The 22,242-nt window shown below is 30.0% G+C and overlaps 1 protein-coding gene across 4 annotated transcripts in view; it reads left to right on the plus strand.

The window, feature by feature from the left end:
• LOC109600338 (uncharacterized) overlaps positions 1-22,242 on the plus strand; it is a 150,430-nt gene that overhangs the window by 116,626 nt on the left and 11,562 nt on the right. For all 4 annotated transcript variants that reach the window (XM_049970050.1, XM_020016477.2, XM_049970051.1 and 1 more), the window contains exons 2-3: positions 4,523-4,728; positions 13,687-13,822. In XM_049970050.1, coding sequence (XP_049826007.1) covers positions 4,523-4,728; positions 13,687-13,822 — 342 coding nt within the window. The remainder of the gene's footprint in view (positions 1-4,522; positions 4,729-13,686; positions 13,823-22,242) is intronic.

The raw sequence follows: 22,242 nt of genomic DNA on the forward strand, positions 1-22,242 counted from the left end.
TCGTGGCATTGATCTCCACCCCGGATAATCATATATTTATCCAAAACCGTCGATTCACAGGTCATTTCGAATTCCCATCATCGAACCCAAATTGGCAATAAAGCACCGAACAGACAGTGCGGGGCGTACGTCTTCGACGGCCGATACTCCCGAAAAGTTGTAAAAGCTCTCAGAGGGCCGATGATAAGTGAAAAAGAGATCGGGAATGAAGTTCCGCAGCAGCAGTTACACGTGACACGGCGACAGTGTCGCATTTGACTCGGGCGACGGTTTTTGGCGAGTTTGGTCACGTCGCCGGGGCCCGAGTCACGACGGGTCACCGTTTTTCGGTGGGGGAGACGCCTCAAGGATGCCTCAATTTGTACGCAGAACAATGTCATTTCTCTTTAAATATTCCTCCAGGTCGGGACCCGCCCGTTATTTCACGACCCTCGCATTTATTTTTACTTTTATCTCGGCGTCAGGGGCCCACACTCACGCCGCCATGATAAATCGCGATACCAACTCTAATTGGGGCCGCGTTTTATTGTTTTGCCACTCATATTTTCACTACAACTTTTGCTGTTTATGTTACTATTATTTTTATAGACGCATTCCTTCAGATAAATTGAAACTTGGCCAACAATTAGAACTTGAAATTACACATTTTAGCTGTTGATAGTTTTAAGATAAATTTTATTGTGATCTTAGAGTCAAAATCAGCAATTGTCATATTTGTACCCTTGTTAACATTGGAAAATTTTTACTTATTCCTTAACCTCAAATTATTTTATTTAATTTTTTAATTAAGCTGAAAAAGATTGGAAACTGAAAATTCTTTAAATTTGAGCATGCCACTTCAGCGTATTTCTAATTACACCGTAAATTAAAAAAAATATTCTAATTTCACTTTAAACTTTTATTAAAAACTTGACTCAAAAGTCATTGGTTATAATAATTTAATCATTCTGAACTTCTGAAAAATTTCAATGAACCTTGTTTTAGACTCAAAATCAATAATCAAAATCAAATATTTTTTTTATTTTTCTTCTCTTTTGTCTTCAAAGTGTTTCAACATTAAAACATCAAATCAAAAACTTTGAAACTTGAAGTCAGTTGTTACAATTTTGTACAATTTATCATCTTGAACATGCGAAGAGGCCACAATTAAACACAGCAACCTCCCCCTGAATCTATCCCATTCAGACACCAATAAAATGCGTTTTAACAACCAGTGCATCGACTTTTATGATCACCATCAATTAACTGAATTAAACCCGCGAAATTCGCGTCCTTGGAAAGGCGATTCAACCGTCTGCATCCGAACCGACACAAACCGATGGAAAGAAAAACGGAAACAACAAATTAATCGTCTGCGCGAAAACCGCGGAACCCAAAGTCGTGTGGGATTCAATTTTACTTTTAATGATTGGATTGGATCAATTGATGTTGCCATGGTGACTGGTTTTTTTTATTTGTCCTTCATTTGCGTTCGCACTTACCAAATCAAATATTTGCCGGAGGAAAATATGTCCCGGTTAAAAAAAAAAACATATCCACTTAATGTTTTTTCCTTTCCTTTGGATCCCGGCAACGATTAAAATGTTTAAATTCGTCCCGGGTTTTTTTTAAGGAGAGTTGATTAATGTTTGGATGATTGAAGCGCGGTGGAAAAATAAAACTACGTAATAAAACGGAGATGAAAATAATTTCAATTTAAATGAAACCAAATAGAATTTATTAAAGGAATATTCCCCGAGAATGCACTTTATTATTTATATATAACTGTTGAGTCGGATAAAAATCGTACCATTAATAATACAAAATTGTCTCGTTGTTGAAGCGGTGAATTAGGTTCGTGCATTTCCAGTCGAAAATTCATTTTATCCGGCGGCACGTAAATTTTATTTAAAATTAACAAAACTCGAGGTGTTTTAAAATGGAATTCCTATTACATTGAAATTGAAATATAAATGTGTAATGGAGCCGTTTTAATTCAGTAAGAGATACGTTTTAAAGTTAATCGCGAACCCCACATGGAAAATCTTAATTAAGATCAGACGATCCGGTTTCATTTATAAAACAGTTCCGGCTTTTTCAGACTTAGTCTAATTGGATGAACTTTTTCAAATATATTATTTTTAATTTTACTCTGTAAATTTACAAAATGCTTTGTTTAAATAGTTCATGTTAACCCAAAATGATTCACGGAATATTGTCTTATAAAAAACCATCCCTTAAGAATTTTGCCCGTTTCTTGTACACCATTCGTAATATAACGTTTATATTATTGTTTCACCACCCAGGTTGTATAATAAGTGAAAATTTGGCCATTATAACTTTCGAAACTTTTAGAATGTCTGTACTTTTAAATTTGCGCATAATTTTGTGCGTCATGACACGTTTAGTAGTACATATCCACTCATATAATTTGAAAATGACTCACAGGATATTGAATCATAAAAGGATGTGGACAACTCAAATCAACCCCTAAAAATGATGTCAGTTTCCCCCATTTACACCCTCTGTATGTTATATTTATGTTATCTTTATTTCTACACCCAAGATTGTTTAGATAGAGAAATTTTTGGCATATGACATATAAATGTTGAGAACTTTTTGTTGTTGCTTGTTCAGTTGGTCTTTATATTCTTAAGTATTAGAGAGCTCAAATTTTGTCATCTGAACTTTCTTATGTAATTAATATAATAATTAAAAAGCAATTTATCAAGCTACTTCAAGCGTTTAATAGTTCCACCCTCGTAATTAAAAAATAAGAGAGATAATTATTAAGGAATGCAATTAAGTCAAATCCACCACTAAGAATTCTTGCCGGTTTTTTCAGTTTTTAATTTTTTACTGTTTTTAATTTTAAATGCAAATTTTTTGTATTTATACATGTCCTCATTGGTGACATGACATGTTTAACAGTTCACATCCATCCATATTATTTAATTTAAATATTAACGTTTAATAGGTTCGACCCCATAATTCGAAACTAACCTACAGGATATTCAATTCTTAAGGAATGTATACAAGTCAAATTCACATATAAAAATTCTTGTTACTTTCCTTTACTCCTTCGGTAATATAATGTTTATGTTGATATTATTTCTGTATGTACATGTTCTCATTGGTTACGTGATATTTTTAATAGTTCGTATCCAGTCATATAATTTGAAAATAACTCTCTGGATATTAAATCATACAAGGATCTGTATCACTCAAAAGTTGTGTATATCCCTTAGATTATATATATATATATATATATATATATATATATATATATATATATATATATATATATATATATATATATATATATATATTTATATAATGTTTATATTATTTTTATTTATTCAGCTTATCTGAGCAGTAAAATTTTTAACATTATACATCATCTTTTAAAGTTCTTCATGTTTAGTTAAATTCTGATGTAACAGAGATCTGAAATTTTGTTATTTTAACATTGTTATGTGTTACTGTTAATATGATAATTTAAAAGCAATTTATCTCTTGATCGGTTTCCTGAAGCGTTTAATAGTTGATCCCCCATAATTCAAAAATGACTCACACGATACTGAATCAGTAGAGGATGTGAATAACTCGACCCCCTCGTTGTCTCCCCTTTTCCCCGATAAGAAATTACATCAGATGCGTGTTCAAGGAATGCCATTTTTATGATAATTTATACACGACGAGGGTTGAGTAATCGGAAGTGATTCATATAGATCTCATCAACTGATGAACCGGCCGAAAAATTGCAAAATTGCAAGTCGTGTCTTGTTATATTGGCAATTTTCTTCCATAATAAGAACCGATTAAAATCCGAACGGGCAACATTTGTTTAGGTTTTCTTTTCGGCGGCAGAAGCAATTTGTACGGATGTGTCTAGACCTATTCAGCACATAATTCATTTTTCTCGTCGAAAACAGCCCCCATACATTATCCCGTAAAAATAATAAACACCCCCAAGTGTTATTTATAAAAGCAACGATAAATTACGCTGCGGTTATAAAAAGGCCCTATAAAATTTTTTTAGTGGAACATGTATTCTACATGTAAAATTGAACGGATAAATCGCGATTAAGGGATGATCTATTGAAGGGAGAGGATATTCTGCAATGTGGAAATTGAAATAATAAAATTGGAGGTGGATTTCTGGATTTTATTTAATGGTAATTATGAAGTAAATAACTGCATCTAAACGTCGTAAATATTTATGAGGACGTATTGTTCGTAATTAATTTTATGTTTGCCGCACAAAGCAGTTTTATTTTAATCTAATTGGAGCAAGACGACTTAAATAAATGGAATTATGAATGTGACATAAAAATCATTACGTTTTACGAGAAAAATATGTTTTTAACGAGCGTGGGTAGTAAAATTTTAACGTGACAAGATTTGAAGGTTTTATTTTCAAAGATTAAAAATTCAATTGTATCATCCACCGCCAATTTTATCTTAACGGCTCATAATAAATGGGGCTCTCCCATTTCGCTGTGACGCACACAAAAAGATTTCTGTACCGTTTTTATTTCAGGGGTGACGTCCCTTCACATAGTCGATTTCCGGGTGCCGTCGCTGGTCGTCCGGAATCAGAACGTCCGGCTGGAGTGCACGTACGACATGGACGGCGAGATACTCTACTCGGTCAAATGGTACAAGGACGGTCAGGAGTTTTATCGTTTCGTTCCGAGGGATCATCCCCAGACCCAATGGTTTTCGCAAATGGGAGTCACTGTTGACGTAAGTTTCCTTTTTTTTGTCCCCCTTTTTAACAAGGGTGTTTTATTAAGGTCTTTACATTTTTTTACAATGGACTTTTAATTAAATGTGTATGTTTTATGACAATGTGTGAAAGTTTTGGCTCTCCCATTTTGTTACTTTACTTTAATCCGCTTTGTTCAACTCCTTAAAAATACATTTAGCAGCCTTAAAAACTTTGCTTCCGCTTGAAATAATTCGTTATATAAAAATTAGTTATAGAACGCGGTGAATTCCCGGGAGATTCTGAAGCACAGATGAAAATTATATCAGTATAAAATTCCACTTTTCGTTTTATAATTGCGGAATCGATAGTCGCATCACGTACAATAACGTTTTATCTTTCGCACGAGAAGATATCTATGACAGATTTCAGAAACCATATATAACACGGTGATTTAACCCTCCCCATTCCAATTATAAACCTATCGCGGAACAGTTTTGCATCATGCATAAATGATTCGCCTCACTTTTCTGTTTTCGTTTCAAGAAATTATACAATCCGACACATTTCTCTATAAAAATTATGCACATTTCCACCGATTTTACTGTGCACTTTTATAACTTCTGCGACCGAATAAAATAACAGCAACAATGTAAACCCAATTTTATTTTTATTCCTCGTAAAGTTCGATGATTTATTCGGTAATATACGTAAAAACATTCCGGTGAGCATTTATGGTATTGTTTTGCATATAACAAAACGGAGGAAACCCGGTTTTTGATTCGACAATAAAGATTTGACTGTGCCGTTTTCGGTGGTGAAGATGCTGATTGAAAAGAAATTGGATTGCGCGACGTTTGATGATCGAGAACACAGGACGTAAATATTTTAAACAACTTTATTTGTTTATACACATGAAATTAAAACAAAAATGATAAAATTTAACTAAATTCGAAATAAATGAGTTAATAGAATATTTTTAAAATTGAAATCAAATTGCAAAAAGTTTCTAGGTTATTAACAACGAATTGTAATCAAATATTGGACATTTTTATCTTTTATACTATTTGAACGAAATTAATTGAAACCGTATCACAAACACATTTTACTTCAACATTTGTTTCGGAACTTTTTCAGCGCGAAATAAAAATATCAACGTGTATTATTAATTGGCAGTTTCGAAGTAACAAATTTTTACGCTACTGTTTTATTTCATTTTATGGAAAATTACGTATATAAAAGAAATTCGCCAATATTTTTTACCAAAGTGAAACTCAGTTTTTCCATGAATATTTTGTTACAAATTTAATAAATTCTATCGTTTTTATTTCATCGTTTTTGTTTGCATAAATTCGCATTAAAAATTGCATATATTTTTATTAATTTTGTGCAAGTCAATACTAGATTGTTTAACGTCCTGATGGAAACGTTAAATGTTGAAATTGAATTCCAGTTTCACACGTTTTTCATAAACCTTAATATTTTTTCATTTTAACATACTTTTCATATTATTTTATGTTCATCTAATCATCTAAGTTAATATTTACATGTAATTTCAAAAATATGAACGACTTTCAAGTGTAATTACATAAATACTATTTTAAATTAAATTTATACAGTTTCTTTGTTTATATATGGTAATTAACTTGTTTCAATTTAGTTCTGACTGAATTTAAAATATTACATTCTATTCACATAAATATTAAATAAAAATGTAGAAAGAAATTAAGATTAAATATTTGTCTTTTATATATTTTCAAATAGGATTTTATTTATAACTGGACATTTAAATATATTTTGACGTTCTGCTTTTCTCAATGTACTGTAATTTTTTAATTAGTTTCAGTAAAATGTATCTATTTGCACTTTAGTGCTTTTTGATTTTTAAAAGGTTATTAATAAATTCACGTTTAATAAGAATTGTCTATAATTATAAGTTATAACTTAAACTCAAATTTTGCCAGTTTTTTTTAGTTTATCGTTACATTCTCGAATACAATTTTATTTAAATCAAAGTATTTAAATACATATAACGTTCTGATATTTTTTATGTGCTTTTTTATTTAATTTAGTAAAATTTAATTCATTTTCACTTCAGTGATTATTGATTTTTTTTGACAATTAGCAAATAACATATTCTTCATTATTTATGTTTCAAAAGGTTAAGATAAAAGAAAAATAAAAGCACACTGAATACTTAGTATATTTTACAACACAACAAGTATAGAAAATATTCTCAAACATTAGTTTTTAATAGTAATAAAAAATAAGAATAATAAAATAAAAACTATTTATGTGTATATTTATTTTTTGTGTTATCAAAGTTGTATGGAAACATGTACACTGCAGAATGATTAAAGTTCTTAGAAGAAGAAATTATAAAAAAGTAATTCACCTGATAGTAATTTCATCAACTTGGAAAAACGTATTATTATATATTATTTATTATGTTTTATAATCATATACAACAATAATACATAATGACAATAATGCTATTTGTCCAATTTACATATAATTCTTTAATATACTCTCTTACCTTAGTTTTTTGTATAGTTTTACTTTCATTTCAAAATGAACCTTCCCTTTATTTGTTTAATTTCCTTTAATATAGACTTTATTACAAATGTTGTATCTCGTAAGTTATATTAAAACTTTAATAATGAAGTATGTTTACATTTTTTCCTTACAAAAATGAAAAAGTCAATTTGTCGTAAATTGCATCGGATTATATTCGACATATCAGATTAAGTGCGAGCGACATTTAATTTTCGCCGGTAATAAAATCAATATCATCGTGCAATATTCGGCGGTAATTTGTTGCGCCGCGACGCCTAGCAAATGAATGGGGGTGCCGATCCGTCCTCGTCGTCGTTGTCGTCGTCGTTGTAGTCGGGCGGCTTTCGCATTCCGTCCTGTCATGCCTGATGTAAGTTCTTTACGTATTGTTTTAGTTCTAGGTCAATTTGATCATCAACTTTATATGCCAGCGAACACGACCGAAACTTCGCCCGTTTATTGGCGCAGTCGGGGGTGGGCTGAAGGGACGCGGCGCGGGGAGATCGGCTACGATCCGTTTCGTTCGACAATAAAATTTCTGCTGAATCTCTAATGGTATTATGTCATTCTGTTGCGAGATGTTTTTCCTAAAGCGGAAAAAGGATACGCGCATGGATTTACACGACGTTCTGGATTCCTTACAGGACGGTCTGCTGTCGGAAAAACTTATTTAAGATACAGCGCATAAATAATATTTCCCCCCCGTTTTTTTTCCTGGCGCTATTTTGTTCAATCGGCTCGATAACAAGATAAACTTTTTATTCGGTCGACCGAAATGAAATACGTATTGGATTCCATTCAATTTTCGATCAAACAATTTACTGTTAAAGTGAATATAAAAAATTACAACAGAAAAATAGTTGGGAAAATGGTTAGTGGGAATGTTTATAAAATTAAATCACATTGCATTTAACATTTTTAATGAACTGTCAGTTATTTTTTAGTGAACCATGAACATTTTCATTATGATTTTAATTAATTTATTTTTAATATATTTATTTACCATTCAATTTTATGATTTTTGTTCGAGAATTTGATTTCAAATACCAGATAAAAACACTACAAATAATACATTAATGGAATTATTTAAACGATAATAAAAGTTAAAACTTTTATCATATAACATATATTGATATAATAATTATAAATTCATATAAATTGGCTAATAATATTTTGATAACTGCTAGTTTAACGATTTGGTTTCAATAACAATTGAATATAAACAGTTATATGTAAACATAAATTAGCAAATCTTCGGAATTAAACATAATCAAGTTTTATTTTTTTAGATACTTTTTTTGGTTAATCTATTTTTTCAAAGATCTTCACTTTTAATATACTTTATAAAATCTTAAAAACAATAAATATTTTTTAAATTTACACAGTTTAATGTAACAATTTAGTTTCAATAACAACAGAATATAAACAATTATTTGTAACTTTGGGAATCTTTGGAATGAGAAATATTCAATATATATATATATATATATATATATATATATATATATATATATATATATATATATTTTGGGTACAATTTTTTGTATAAGCCATTTTACAGGAACTTTCAGGTTCATGAAACTTTAGACGATCTTATTAGAATTATGAAGAATAATACAGATATTCCAAAAATCTTAATAAAAATAAATATCTTATTAAATTTACAGATTTTAATTTAACAATTTAGTTTCAATAACAACAGAATATAATTAATGCGATTTGATAATGTATGTAGGGACTTTCAGGTTTATCAATCTCTAGAAGATCTTATCAATTTACAATTTAGTCTCAATAAAAACAGAATATAATTAATACGATTTTGATAATACATAAGTTTTTCAGGGACTTTCAGGTTTATCAAGCTCTAGAAGAACTTATCAAAAGAATAAAAATATTCGAAAAATGTTAAAAATGATATATATATTTTTGTGATTTACATTTTTTCAGAACTTCGAAAAAGTAGTAAAAGATCAAACACTTTATTAAAACTTAAAGTTTTCATAGTTTCGAAGTAAATAAGTTTTGATGTTAAAAATAAGTACAAAGAAAAAGCGGAGAGAAATAAAAAAAAAGAACAAGCAGGCAAGATAATGAAAGAGGATAAATATTAAATGAAGTTGTTGTTTAATCCCGGACGAATCTAATAAGAAAGGCTGAATGATGTTTGTGCAGTGTTGCAGTGTTGGTGTGTCGCATAAAAGCGGCGATAAACATCTCCTAAAGCAGGTTTTAAGTAAATCCGGCGGCAAATCCAATTTAATTAAATCATTATCAAATGCAGTTTGGAGTTTTAAGATGCCCGCCCGACCAGAGTGCCGGTAAGAAGTACAATAACTCTTGTTAACAGCCCCCCGTTTAGCATAATGCAAGGCGCTTAAGCGTCGCTACGGGCAGATCCGAGATATAATTTTTTCACCAAACAAAATTAGAATGTCAGATTTCAATTTAACATTTTCCTACGTAAACTGATTATGTTTTCACCTTGTTTGTCCCCGCCAAATATTGACTGGGACTAGGGGCACTGCGCTTAATTGTATGGAAATGAACCGGATTACGACGTCTTTTTCATCCGACCCGTTTTGTCACATGTGCTTTACAACTGGAAATTTACATACTTTCACCAGGACCACGCATAATATTTTAATTTAGGCGCGCGCGGCGCCAAAAAAATAGCCCTCTTCCGAAAATTAAATACATAAAAATAGATTGTCATCGGACTCGAGTGGATAAAACAGGAGTAATAACATGGGGACCCGTACGAACCTACGAACATGATGTATTGTTATCCTCGAGTAACGCACGGATATTAGCGTCGTAATTCTTCTTTACTACCTACGCGTTATCATAATGTTGCGCCGAACCGGCGCATAACTCATTTAGGGGGGCGTTTTAAAAGCGCCTCAGACGTTCCCCCGTTCCAATTTTAATTTGCACTTTTTCAACCGCGAATCACACAAGTGGTTCCAATTTGTATTCACTAATTAATTCGCTTTTAAATTAATGTTATTTCTTTAAAACAAAATTATTAAATATCATAATTATTAAAATAAAAAAAGAAAGTAAATCGATATCTTTTTAATTTTAAATTGATAGTTTAAAAAAGGAAGTGTATAAATTCAAAATCTGGAAATTTTGTTCTTATAAATAATGAAATTTAACATTCAGTTAATAATATGTAAACCAAATTTATAAAATAATATTAATTAATAAAGTAAAAAATTCTAAAATTATTAAATTAAAGTATTCATTTTAAAAATACAAGATTTTTGAGGTAAAATGAAAAAATCAAAAGCATACTTATACATACAAAAACAATCCAATGAAATAAAGATAAAAAACTGGAATTATTCAGAATTTTAATAATAAAATCAAATAATAATAACATAAAATGCATCTAATAAACTGCTAATTGACCTAAAAATGTATATTGTATGAAAATATCTAAATTTTAAATCTTAATTAATAATAACTAAAAAGACCTAAGTTTTAAAATATTTTAAAGATCGTATAAAATAAGAATATTAAAAATAGTTATTTATTATATGTATTATTTGTTATTATTTAATTGATAAAATAAGAAATTTAAAAATATTAGTCAAAAATTTTAAGGTAACAAAATATAAAAAACATATCTAAAATTAAAATTTTTCAATCAATAAAAACTTTAAGATTATTCAGACTATTATTTAGTCGACAAATTGAAAAATTGTAATTCTTAAATTTACATAATATGGATTTTAAAAATGTATAATTTTTAATAGTAAAAGTTTTGAGATAAAATGAAAGTAAAATATTCCTATAATTAAATTGTTCCAAATAATAAAATGAGGATTGTTCATAATTTTAATATTAAAATAAAATAGTAATATTGTATAATATGCATTTAACAATTTAAATGAATAATTTTATAAAATTTTAAAGGTTGAGTAAAATTAAAATTCCTTTATTATTTAAAAAATATGTACTTTATATTCATATTACAACATATAAAATAGCATCGTAATTAAAATATTTTTTAAAAACTACCATAAACAAAGCATAATTTAAAAACGATCTATCTTGAGCATGAATAAAATCGTGGCATTCGTTAATTAGTCGCGATGTAAAATTATGCATCTTTCCATGGTTTAGTAGTTTCAAGCTCAGCCCGGATTTATTACTCGAAACCTTTAACCGCATGCCTCGCAGTTTCTTGCCAGTTTCGGTTTAAGTAATGCACTAATTAACTTTACAAAAGCTGCATGCTCCACGGTACTTTGTTGCGTATGGTTAATGATCAAACTAAAGTTATTCACGATTTATTAAAAAAATAACACGTTCTTTTCGTTCGGGAAGTTTTGCTATTACGGGGAACGTTGCAGAAATTTATCGCCGTTTTCATTGCGCACGTTAAAACGTTCATGTGGGACCATAAAATTATAACTGTTATTGTGGGTTTGTCTGACTGATGTCTGTCAATGCTGATAAAACTACTCGACGGTTCGTTAACTGTGGATTTCGTATTAAGGTTCGGAGAAAGGGGTGAATTGGAGCAAACCGTAAAGATTATTGATAAAAATATGTGGGACAAGTTGTTAAGGGGGACTGGGAACCTGATGAACTGAGCTAAAACTGTAGTAAACTCATTGCATTATTGTGCTTTTGAATTATTGCAGCTTACAAAATCTCTTACGGTGTCTTATCTCCAAGTGACCGTTTTATAACTTTCAAAATTTATTTTATATACTTTTTATATTTTATCATGATATTAATTGTTTAATATTGTTTTTAATATTCTTCTTTCATTAAATTGAAAATTGGGATTATTTGAATATATATATATACTCAATGACAAAGAAATTGTAACACCAAGCTGGGGGTGTTATGGCAAGGAGTTCCAAAAGAAAGAAGAAGAATTTCTTTGCCATTTAGAATATATTTTATTAAAAAAAAAATTAAAAAAATTTTAATACATGGTATATATTTTTTATAATAAATATAACATTTTGTATCTTAAACATACTAGCTCTTAATGTTGTTAATAAATTTATTGTAGTATGAAGTAAAAGCAAATAAACAAATTTGTCGGCAAGTTGGGAAACATAAACAATAAAGTAGAGAGTAAGTAAAATAACGAAAAGTTCGAATACGGCATCACGCCCATACAAGTTTGCAGACAATTACGGTGAATATTTCGACTGCGAAAAGAAACAAGAAAAGTTAAAACGTCAACAGTGAACCAAAGTAAAAGTTTATTCAGAACTCGCTCTCGCTTTAAACAACCAATTTAACTGATAACTTTGATAAAAGCTTCTGAATATGTAATGCCGGCAGTGTTTGATAAAAGATCGATATTCAATCTATTTCCAATTTCTGTCAGTTGTGTCTGGGCGGTGGAGCCGGTTGGGGGGGGGGGGGTTTCTTCGCCAGCCATCCCAGGTGATACATCACCGCGAGCGCCCGAAAACCCCAAGCTCCCAGCTCTAAGCTGTAAACGCCTTCCAACAAATTGATTATGTTATGTCGTTGCATACACAATACACGACATCCATTTCTTTCGATTGTCGAACGCTTAACTCCCGACACGAGATCAATTCGAAACGTTTTACGGATCGCATTCGCATCATTTCCATATTTCATCGCGATTTATATTAAACTAATCGATTTTTTTTTTTTTTTTTTTTTTTTTTTTTATTATAAATTAAATAACTTGTTAAAGTGTTTCTTTAATTTTAATTACGAACAAAATAATCAAAACTCTCTTGCCTCTTTGTTTTTATGAAAGTGAAAATTAAATTATAAATAATTGGTAAATTTTGTTAAAAATTTGGGATAGCATAGAATTAGTTGTTAATTAAAATATACTCAGTGACATTAAATTTAATATTGTTTTGGTAAAACATAGATCAAACAAAATATAAACATGTCTTGGCATTGATTCAATGGGTGGTCTATTTCCTCTTGAGGTATATTATTCCAAACTAACTGTACTTCATGTCAGAACATAGAACTAGCTTTTTACTCATCATTACCAAAAGAATATTAAATTGAACACATTTGAATTATACATTGAGTGGTATCATAAGTATTATATATATAAAAAAAATATTTTAAAAACTTTAGACACATTGTATAAAATGTAAGACATTTAGAACATTCATATGAACTTGTTTTCTTAAAATAAAACCAAAAATCGCCTCCTTAAATATTTTACTTTATTCACCTTGTATAACATAATTCTAAAAGCTTTCTATTAATAAGATTTTTGGCGTTTCTGTTCGAAACTATAATATTTTATTCTATTCTATTTATAAAACAGACATGCTCTCTGTTTTCACATGTCAAATGTTGAATAAAATATTGTGGGGCTAATTTAAGTATTAAAAATTCACTAGTTTACTAGAAGTAGTAGTTTGAGTCCTGACAACAAAGCGATAAAATTAATTGATAATCATTTTCAGATGCATAATTCAACGGACACCGCCGTCGTTTTGCAATCGGTCCAGCTCACAACAACCGGAACCTACAAGTGCGAAGTATCCGGTGAGGCACCGTTTTTCGAGACCGTCGCCGAACGCTCCCAAATGGTGGTCGTTGGTAAGAACAAACTGGCTCCTTTTACTTTGTCCTTATTTTTGATAAAATCCAGAAATTTGCTTTTGTCAAAGGATCTGATAACGTAAAGTATCGATTACCGAAACAAAAAGGGCGTCGCTACGAGACCTTTCGATTATCCGCCGAATGAAATCAAGAAAATTGGATAAAAAAGACGTAACACCCGGGCTGCGGCAAGGCGCGAACGTAATTACGTCCCGTTCGTACAACTAATTCGGCTGGCCTGTTTTATTTGTTTCCTATTTTCCCAATGAAATAATGGCGGAAATTTGCATATTCAAGGGTGGAATCTTAGCGACAGAAATTGGATAGCCCCGAGCTGCGAGGAAGCCACTTTGCAGACACTGGCGTATATATATACACTCTTTCAGTTTTCGTAAATAACTTTCGGCTTTCATTATGCGGGATAATGAAGGTTGGGCCCGGCGACAAAGAAACTCTGCCGCACAGATTAATTAACAAAAACCCATTTTAATTCTGGGTCAGATTCGCATTATTTAAATACGTCGATGGTTGTATATAAATATTAAATACATATATTATTTTGTACTTTCTAAAGTCTATAAAATTGTTTAAAAATATAGTAATTATTTAGTTATTTTATTATTAAATAAATATTAAATTGAAACACAAATAATCTAAAATACTGAAAGAGATATAAAAAAACAGTTGTAAAAACGACGGATACTGAAAATTAAATGTATATTTTAATTTTAATTTATTAGTTTATGAAATAAATACTAAAATATAAAAATAAAATAAAAGTAATATCAAAATGTTTTTTTTGTAAAAATACTAAAAACTTGCGGGAGTAGTTGGATAATGTTTAAATTATATTAATTATTTAATTTTGTAAAATGGCATAAACTCAACAATGGTTGGAACAACGACCTTTGTAGATAATAATAAATAATCGTAAATATATATCAAAATTCATAGTAAATAGGCATAATGGATGCATCAAAGGTTGAATAAATTCTACATTTATAAATTTAGTACTGAACTAATTAGTTAATATTTTGCTTCTTAAATAGATCTCAAAATTGTGCTAAAAACAATCTGAAAGTATATTCAAATATTTAAAATTATATTAATTATTTAGTTTATTAAACATTAAATATATTAAAACTGACAAAGATTCTGATACAGTTTCAGAAATGGTTATTTTTCAGTCAGTCATAGATATTGTACAATTAAATGTTTAAAATTTTCTTAATTATTTGTTTTTTTTTCTTCTTAATAAAAATAAAAATTGCAATTAAAATTATTTGAAATATATATTAAAATGAACAGCATTAAAAATAGCAAAAACTCTGCTACAACTTCAATAACGATGGTAATGCAGAAAGTTGTACATTTAGATGTTTAAAATTGCAACAATTATTAGATACACTAAATTAATAATAAAATTGTGATAAAAATAACACAATAACGATAGTACATAGAAAGTTATATATCCAAATATGTAAAATTATACTAAATATTTGGTTCATTCTACATTAAATAAATATTAAAATTAAAAATTTTAGAACCGGCAAAAGTTTTAATACAGTAGAAAGTTCAACATATTGTACAATTAAATATTTATAATTGCATTCATTATTTGTTTTTTTTGTTTTTTAAATAAACAACAGAATTGTATTTGATAATGTGTAAGTTATAAAAATGGCGAATGCGTCCAAAGTTTCACAATTGGTGAATGCGTGGCATATTAAAATAATGGCGAATACTCTTTATTATACATTAAAGAAAAAATAAAATTATAGTAAAAATTATGTTTAAAATAATATTTCAAAAACGTGAATTCACAGAAAATTGTATACAATATTGTACAATTAAACGTTGAAAATTGTATTAATTACTTGATTTTATTCTTAATAAATATCGAAGTTTTAATACAGCTTTAAAAACAGGAGAAAGCTCCACATATTGTAATAATCAGTAAGTTGCAAAAATGGCGAATGCGCGACCTGTTGAAATAATAGCGGATGCGTGGTTTTTGTCATGTATTTTTCCGAACCATTTTAATGAAAATATATAAACATACAATATATTTAATAATGAAATCATTTTCAGCATTCATTTACGGCCGGAGCTCACACCGGTGCGCATCGAACTCCGCACGACGTCATGCAAATTCGCCCAGAAAATATCAGTTTGCATTTTAATGCGAAAATAATGTAATTTTTGTGTAACCGCTGCGCGGCATGAACGAACGGCAGTCGCGGAACGGGCGGACGGGGCGAGGGCAGACGGTGCGGGGGCCGGGCGCCCCAAAAATAACAACAACAACACAACAACCGCACCGCAGCGGACTAATATTAAAAAACTTTATTGCCGGTCGCGATTCAGATGTAGAAATAAAAATCCGTCGGCGTTATCAAAAAAGCCCCGCGAGTTTGGCCGCGGAAAATAATGGACACGAAACGGGCCCGCAACATAAATACACTTCCATTATACGTAATGCACACTTGACTCGCTCTTTTTTTTTGCGGCTATGCAAATTTTTTTAATACCGGGACGCGATTTATGCGCTTCGAAATGTTTACGTTGGTCTTGCTTAGCATTTTAATGGGCCCGATGCCGGATTGCATTTTATGGAATCGTTAAAGTCGACGTTTACATGTTAATAATAATTTATTTTGTTCTGAAACATTCGATTTTAGTATTTTTAAATGGAAATGTTCGAATTAAATCAAATAATTTTAATATTTATCGTGATAATATATTATTTTGTACAATTTAGTTTGATTAATTTAAATTTTAAATTTAGTTTCATCATAATGTACTTACAATTAGTAGATATGAAATTTTAAACTGTAAAAGGTTTTTAATGAAACAGTATTACCAATATTTGTTTCGTAATTATATTCATCATTTTAAAATATGTGGTTTGAGTTTAAATTACATGATAACAAGCTTTTATTTATTGTATATTTGTTTTAAAATTTAAAAACATTAACTGAAATTGTAAAAATGTACATAAATCCCCCTTTTTAATTTAAAAAGTTTCTAATATTAGTATTTCGGTAAATTAAATGATACTGAATTAGACAATCAACCGACGATTAACGGTAAAACCCTCCTTTAAAACCTAATCGACCGTATTTTTCATCCACGAACGCAGGTGCATCAAGTTTTAATTAACCACCCCCTGGAATAAAATAATAAGCATCCATTTTCGTAAAGTTTCGTGAATTCGGAAGTTTCCCATCGAATTTAACGAGTGTTTTGCAAGTCGTATTGATTTAGTTCTGTATGTACTCGATACGGTCTTATTATGAACCCGGGGCGATTTTATAAACAAAACGGAGATAGGAAAATGGTTAATAAGGGTGAAGTTTGCCCATAGATTGGATCTATTGCCATTTTATCTACGAGGAGTGATCGAATTAACAGTTTCCGGTATTGTCAATTAATTTCGTTCCGTAAAACAACTAAAAAGCGTAAATAGTTCACTTCGTTAATTACTTGTGCTGCGAACGTTGCCAGGTTTTTGAAATTGATGGATGCGAAAACATGGGAACATGGGGGAGTCATAAAATTGACAAAATTAGTTGGCAACGTGCACACGAAAATAGTGGAAGCCGTCGCGAAACCTGCGAGAAGATAAATATCTGTCCGAAAATCGCTTTAGAGTGTGTCTGCGCTTTAACGGCGCGGCCAATTATCTTTAAAATGAGAATAATTATTTAAGGCTTCAGCGAAAATTTCACTACGTTAATTTCGAGGCGAATGCTCAAATTATATTTTAAATTGCTTTCGCTCTATATAATTAATTTCTTCTAAACACTCAACGAAGACCGTGTAAAAATAAAAATCGAACCAAGCAACGAGCAATTCGCCACTTTGATATTCCGATAATGGAACGGGCGTGAATCGGTGTTTTCATTATCAAGGTCGCAAAAATAAAAAACCAGATAATTGCCGAAAAAATGCCGCGTTTTTCCAGCGGATTTCCCAGCGCCGAACAAAAGGTTTCTTTTTATTGAACAGCATAACGAAAATATTTGTGTTTATGGGCAATTTTAAATGGATCTAACACTGTTATTTCAGTTTCGTCTTTTTAGATTTATAGAGAACAAGTTTTAAATGTAAAATTAATCACACTAATAATTGTTAATAAATTAATTAAATAAATTAGAAAATTAAAAACATTAATTGGTTGTTAATTTAATAAAATAATTGAGCGAATTTAAACAAACAATCAAATATAAATTATTAAAATAAACAACTTTTTAGTCACTATCAAAATATATAAATTTAAATCACACATTAGTTCTTTGAAAGTTTAATTAAAAAAGAAATGTTTCAACATGTACCCAGGCATAAAATATCTATTATTTTATCTTTGAGAAGAAAAAGTGTTCTCCAGAAATATTAAACTAAGCGATAAATTAATATCCCAAAAAATGTTAGGAAGAACATTTTAATAGTTTTAGGTATAAATTTATAAAAAACTAATGATTACCACTTTAATAAAATATAAAAATTATTACAGTTTTATTTTTATTCAAATATAAATCTAACCAAATTAAAAAGAAAATATTACTTATTAAATTAATAAAATATAAAAATTAATTCGTAGTCTTATCCTCATAATAAAAAATCACGTCAATTTTTAAGAAATTTAAAAATATAATGAAACAATTAAACTTAAACTGTAAAAATAAACATGTAATGTATAACAAATGTTGAATTTAAAGAAGATTAAATAAATTTAATCCCATTTAAAAAGTGTACGTCGGAGCATGGCATTAATGTCAAAGTTCTTCGAAAGATAAATTTAAGAAAAAATGTATGTAAAAAAATATTTTTCCAATATGTTCCAGACATAAAATATCTAATATTTATATTAAATTAAATATTTAATTCCTCTCAAAAATGTAAATCTTCTTAGAAAACACATTTTTTAATAGTTTCAGGCATAAAATACCTAAATAATTAAATTTTAAATTAAACACGTAAATTTAAATAAAATAAATCATTAATTACCAGTTTAATAAATTATAAAAAATTAACTAATATTTACTAATCAAATTAAAAAGGAAATATTACTTGTTAAATTAATAAAATATAAAAACGAATCTCTTATTTTAAAGAAATATAAAAATTTAATGAACCAATTAACAACTTGAATTATAAAAATAAGTAATATATATGTAAAAGTCATCCGAAAAATTAGTTTAAAAAATTATATGTCACTCATAAATACGAAAAAATATATATTGTTATCTATTTTAAATTTTAAATACATATAAAACTAGAATTTTGCTTTATTGTTAGGATAATTTTAAGGGATGTAGAAATTATATAAACGTGAACTGTTAAAATATACAAAGAAAGCGTATGCTTGAATCGAAGGGAATTAAATAAATTCAACTGCCGACAAAAAATGTAAATCGAAGCGACACATTAACGTCAAAGTTCTTCGAAAGCTCCTCCTTCTTGAGAAAAAAAACTACCCCGGCAACTAAGTGGAAAGTTGTCTCGACGAAAGTTTAAACAAAACACCGATAGCCGATCCGCCGAAATCGTGGAAAAACTCGCATCAAAATCTACAATTAAAATAAACGCCGGGCGAAGATTACCATTGAAAAAATGGTTGGTGCGCGGCCGGATGAAAAACCGTCGCGTAATTACTCAATGCCACGGCAACGTTAAGCGGCGCTGTGTCTTATGTTAATCCCGCATAATCCTGTCTGGTTGGCTCCTGCTATCCCGCCATCCCGCCGCCATTATTCACCGTGCGGGCCTGTCCCAACCCGCCACCCCCCGTTTATTAATGTCGCGACTTGACTGAACGTGTTCCTTCCACGCGTTCCACTCGTTCCACTCTTTCCGCTCATCCGTCATAGACGTTTCCAGCCATCTTTGTTCCTAAGGCCGCTTAATTATTTACAAATATTCGTAGCGCAGCAAAGATTACGGGCAACGCCTCCTAATTGCATTATCTTTCAGATACCGGGACCCGACGTTTAACTACACTTTCGTCAGGTGTAATCCAATTTCGTTGTTAACGTTGGATCGGCTTTGTTTACGGAACAAAACTCGACCAGGGAAACTGGCAGGATTTGTCCTGCAATTTCGGTTATTAACTGAATGAGTCCTGTTTTCATCAGATACATTATTCTGATTAATCTATTAATTTCAACGCCAACATTTTTAGCAAAATCCCAAATGACTAAATTTTGTTGCCCTGATATCAAAAATTGTAATTTTTTTTTATTATTGGATACTCTTTTGAAATAGTTTAAAAAATTGTAAAAATCTATATTTAATTGACCCAAGTACAAGAAAATCAAATTTTTAAAATAACGAAACATTATTATTACTACTATTATTATTATTTGAATATTATGATAAAGTAAATATACTAAATGACAAAGAAATTGCAACACCAAGAAGGGGGTGTTCAAATTAATAATTAATATAGGTAGATAAAAGTAAAAGTATGTTGATCCAATCAACAATAATTACACTGAAAAAACAAATTTTGTTGCTGTAAATATTAACAAAATAATAAAATTTAGCTTAACTTCAGTAAAAAATATGAATATACAAACAATTATTTGACACAGTATAATTATTGTAAAAATTGAATCAATACTCACAAAATTAAACTGTTTTAAAAAACGAGTAGCATAAAGATAATGATATTTTTATTCTTTTAACTTGAACGTTTGTTTCGATAAACTCCCAGTTCGACAAAAACACTATCAAAAATACCGAGTCGAATGTCCGTAATAACGTTCAGGCATTGTGGACATTGTTGGTTGGTTCATGTTTATTTTTTGCTCCCGAATAGATTTGCAGCCTCGCTATTATGATTTTTTTTCCAGGTCGGCGAAAATTTGCATTTAAAAGTGCCTTTGATATTATAATCACCTCGCACTAAACAAAAGGCAACATTGTTACATTTTAAAATTTTGATTGATACGAGTTTTATTATTTTTGTGAAAACTCTAAAAGAGAACGATAATTGAAACTCATAAAAACATTAATGCATTTTAATATATTGCTTATAATACGAAAAATTAACATGTGAATTAAAAATGTACGTTTATTTTATTTCAAATGTTAAATGAATATTTAAAAATAAAACAATGAAAACGTACAGAATTATTTTAATACATATAGTTGAATTGCACCCCAGTGTATAATTCAACAGTCCGACCTGCGACAAAATGACCGATTTATTTATCAAAAAGTCACCCCTAAAACTGAACAACGGGAACGGCGGAAATGAGCGCCGGTTCCCTGGATCCAGGCGCAGATTTCGCTTTTAACAATAAACGAATTTCGTCGGTGGCGGAATTTCGTCATGGAAATTGTTCCAGTTTCTATTGAAAATTGATCATTGCGCTCGCGATTGGGTCTTATATCAGATCAAGAGTTCAGATAGCAAATGCATAAAACTCGTACCCCATTAGAATTTTTATTGGCCTTAATTTGTGTGCACGCCGTTCGGTTCCTGTCCCCGTCTTTTTTTTTACGGTTTGCCAACTGATTGATTTAAACTTTTATCCAATGAAAATTCGAAACCGTTTCGATTAACAGATGAACTAGACGCAGAAACTCAAGATGCGATTGAAGGGGCTCGAACTCTTTCGAAGGCGACGTCAAAGGACGAGTAACATGATAACACCTATTCAAATTTCCCCTTGAAATATCCGGTCGCGTTGATTTATTTCCTCGACGGTTCCTTGCCTCTCTAGTAAAAAGCACAATCGCCGTTTTTTCTATTATATTCCCTTTTCACTGGCTCTCGATCGATTATCTAGCAAAAAAAAATATACCGCCAGTTCGTGCTCATTAATTATTACGGGGGCGGAATGAAGAAAAAAATGAAAGCTTTTATGTTCTGACACATTATTTGTAATATTAAGAGGTTCCCATCGATTCTGGTTGTTTTATTGCGGCCGGGTCGACGGATTTTCGGCCATTGTTGTCATTCCGCACTGTCAAAACGAATGAATTCTTAAAAGGTTTAATTCTTATCGCCCGTCGCTTCGCTTTTTTGTGTCGCACCGACAAAAAAATGACAATATTCCAGATAAGATAAGTAGGAACCAATTAATTTTAGTTTTTTTCATCGCGTGAAATCTGTTTGTTAACAATGGAGGTTTTTGTAATATCGCACTTTCGGGGTGGTGATACATAAAAAACGCAGGAATGTTTTTAAATTGTTATTTAAAATTTAATTAAATTTCTATTGGATGCTTTGATTTAATTCGATGAAGGTATTTTTAATATTTACAAATATTTGAATTAATACGTTGTAGTTGAAAAAATGGGGATAATTTAATAAATTTGTATGAAACATTTTAAATATTTATTTTTATTTACAAAAACCATCAAAAAATTCAATACTCAGTTAACGTGCAAAAACATTAAATTAA

This window comes from Aethina tumida, chromosome 7, assembly GCF_024364675.1.
Source record: "Aethina tumida isolate Nest 87 chromosome 7, icAetTumi1.1, whole genome shotgun sequence".
Lineage (NCBI taxonomy): Eukaryota > Metazoa > Arthropoda > Insecta > Coleoptera > Nitidulidae > Aethina > Aethina tumida.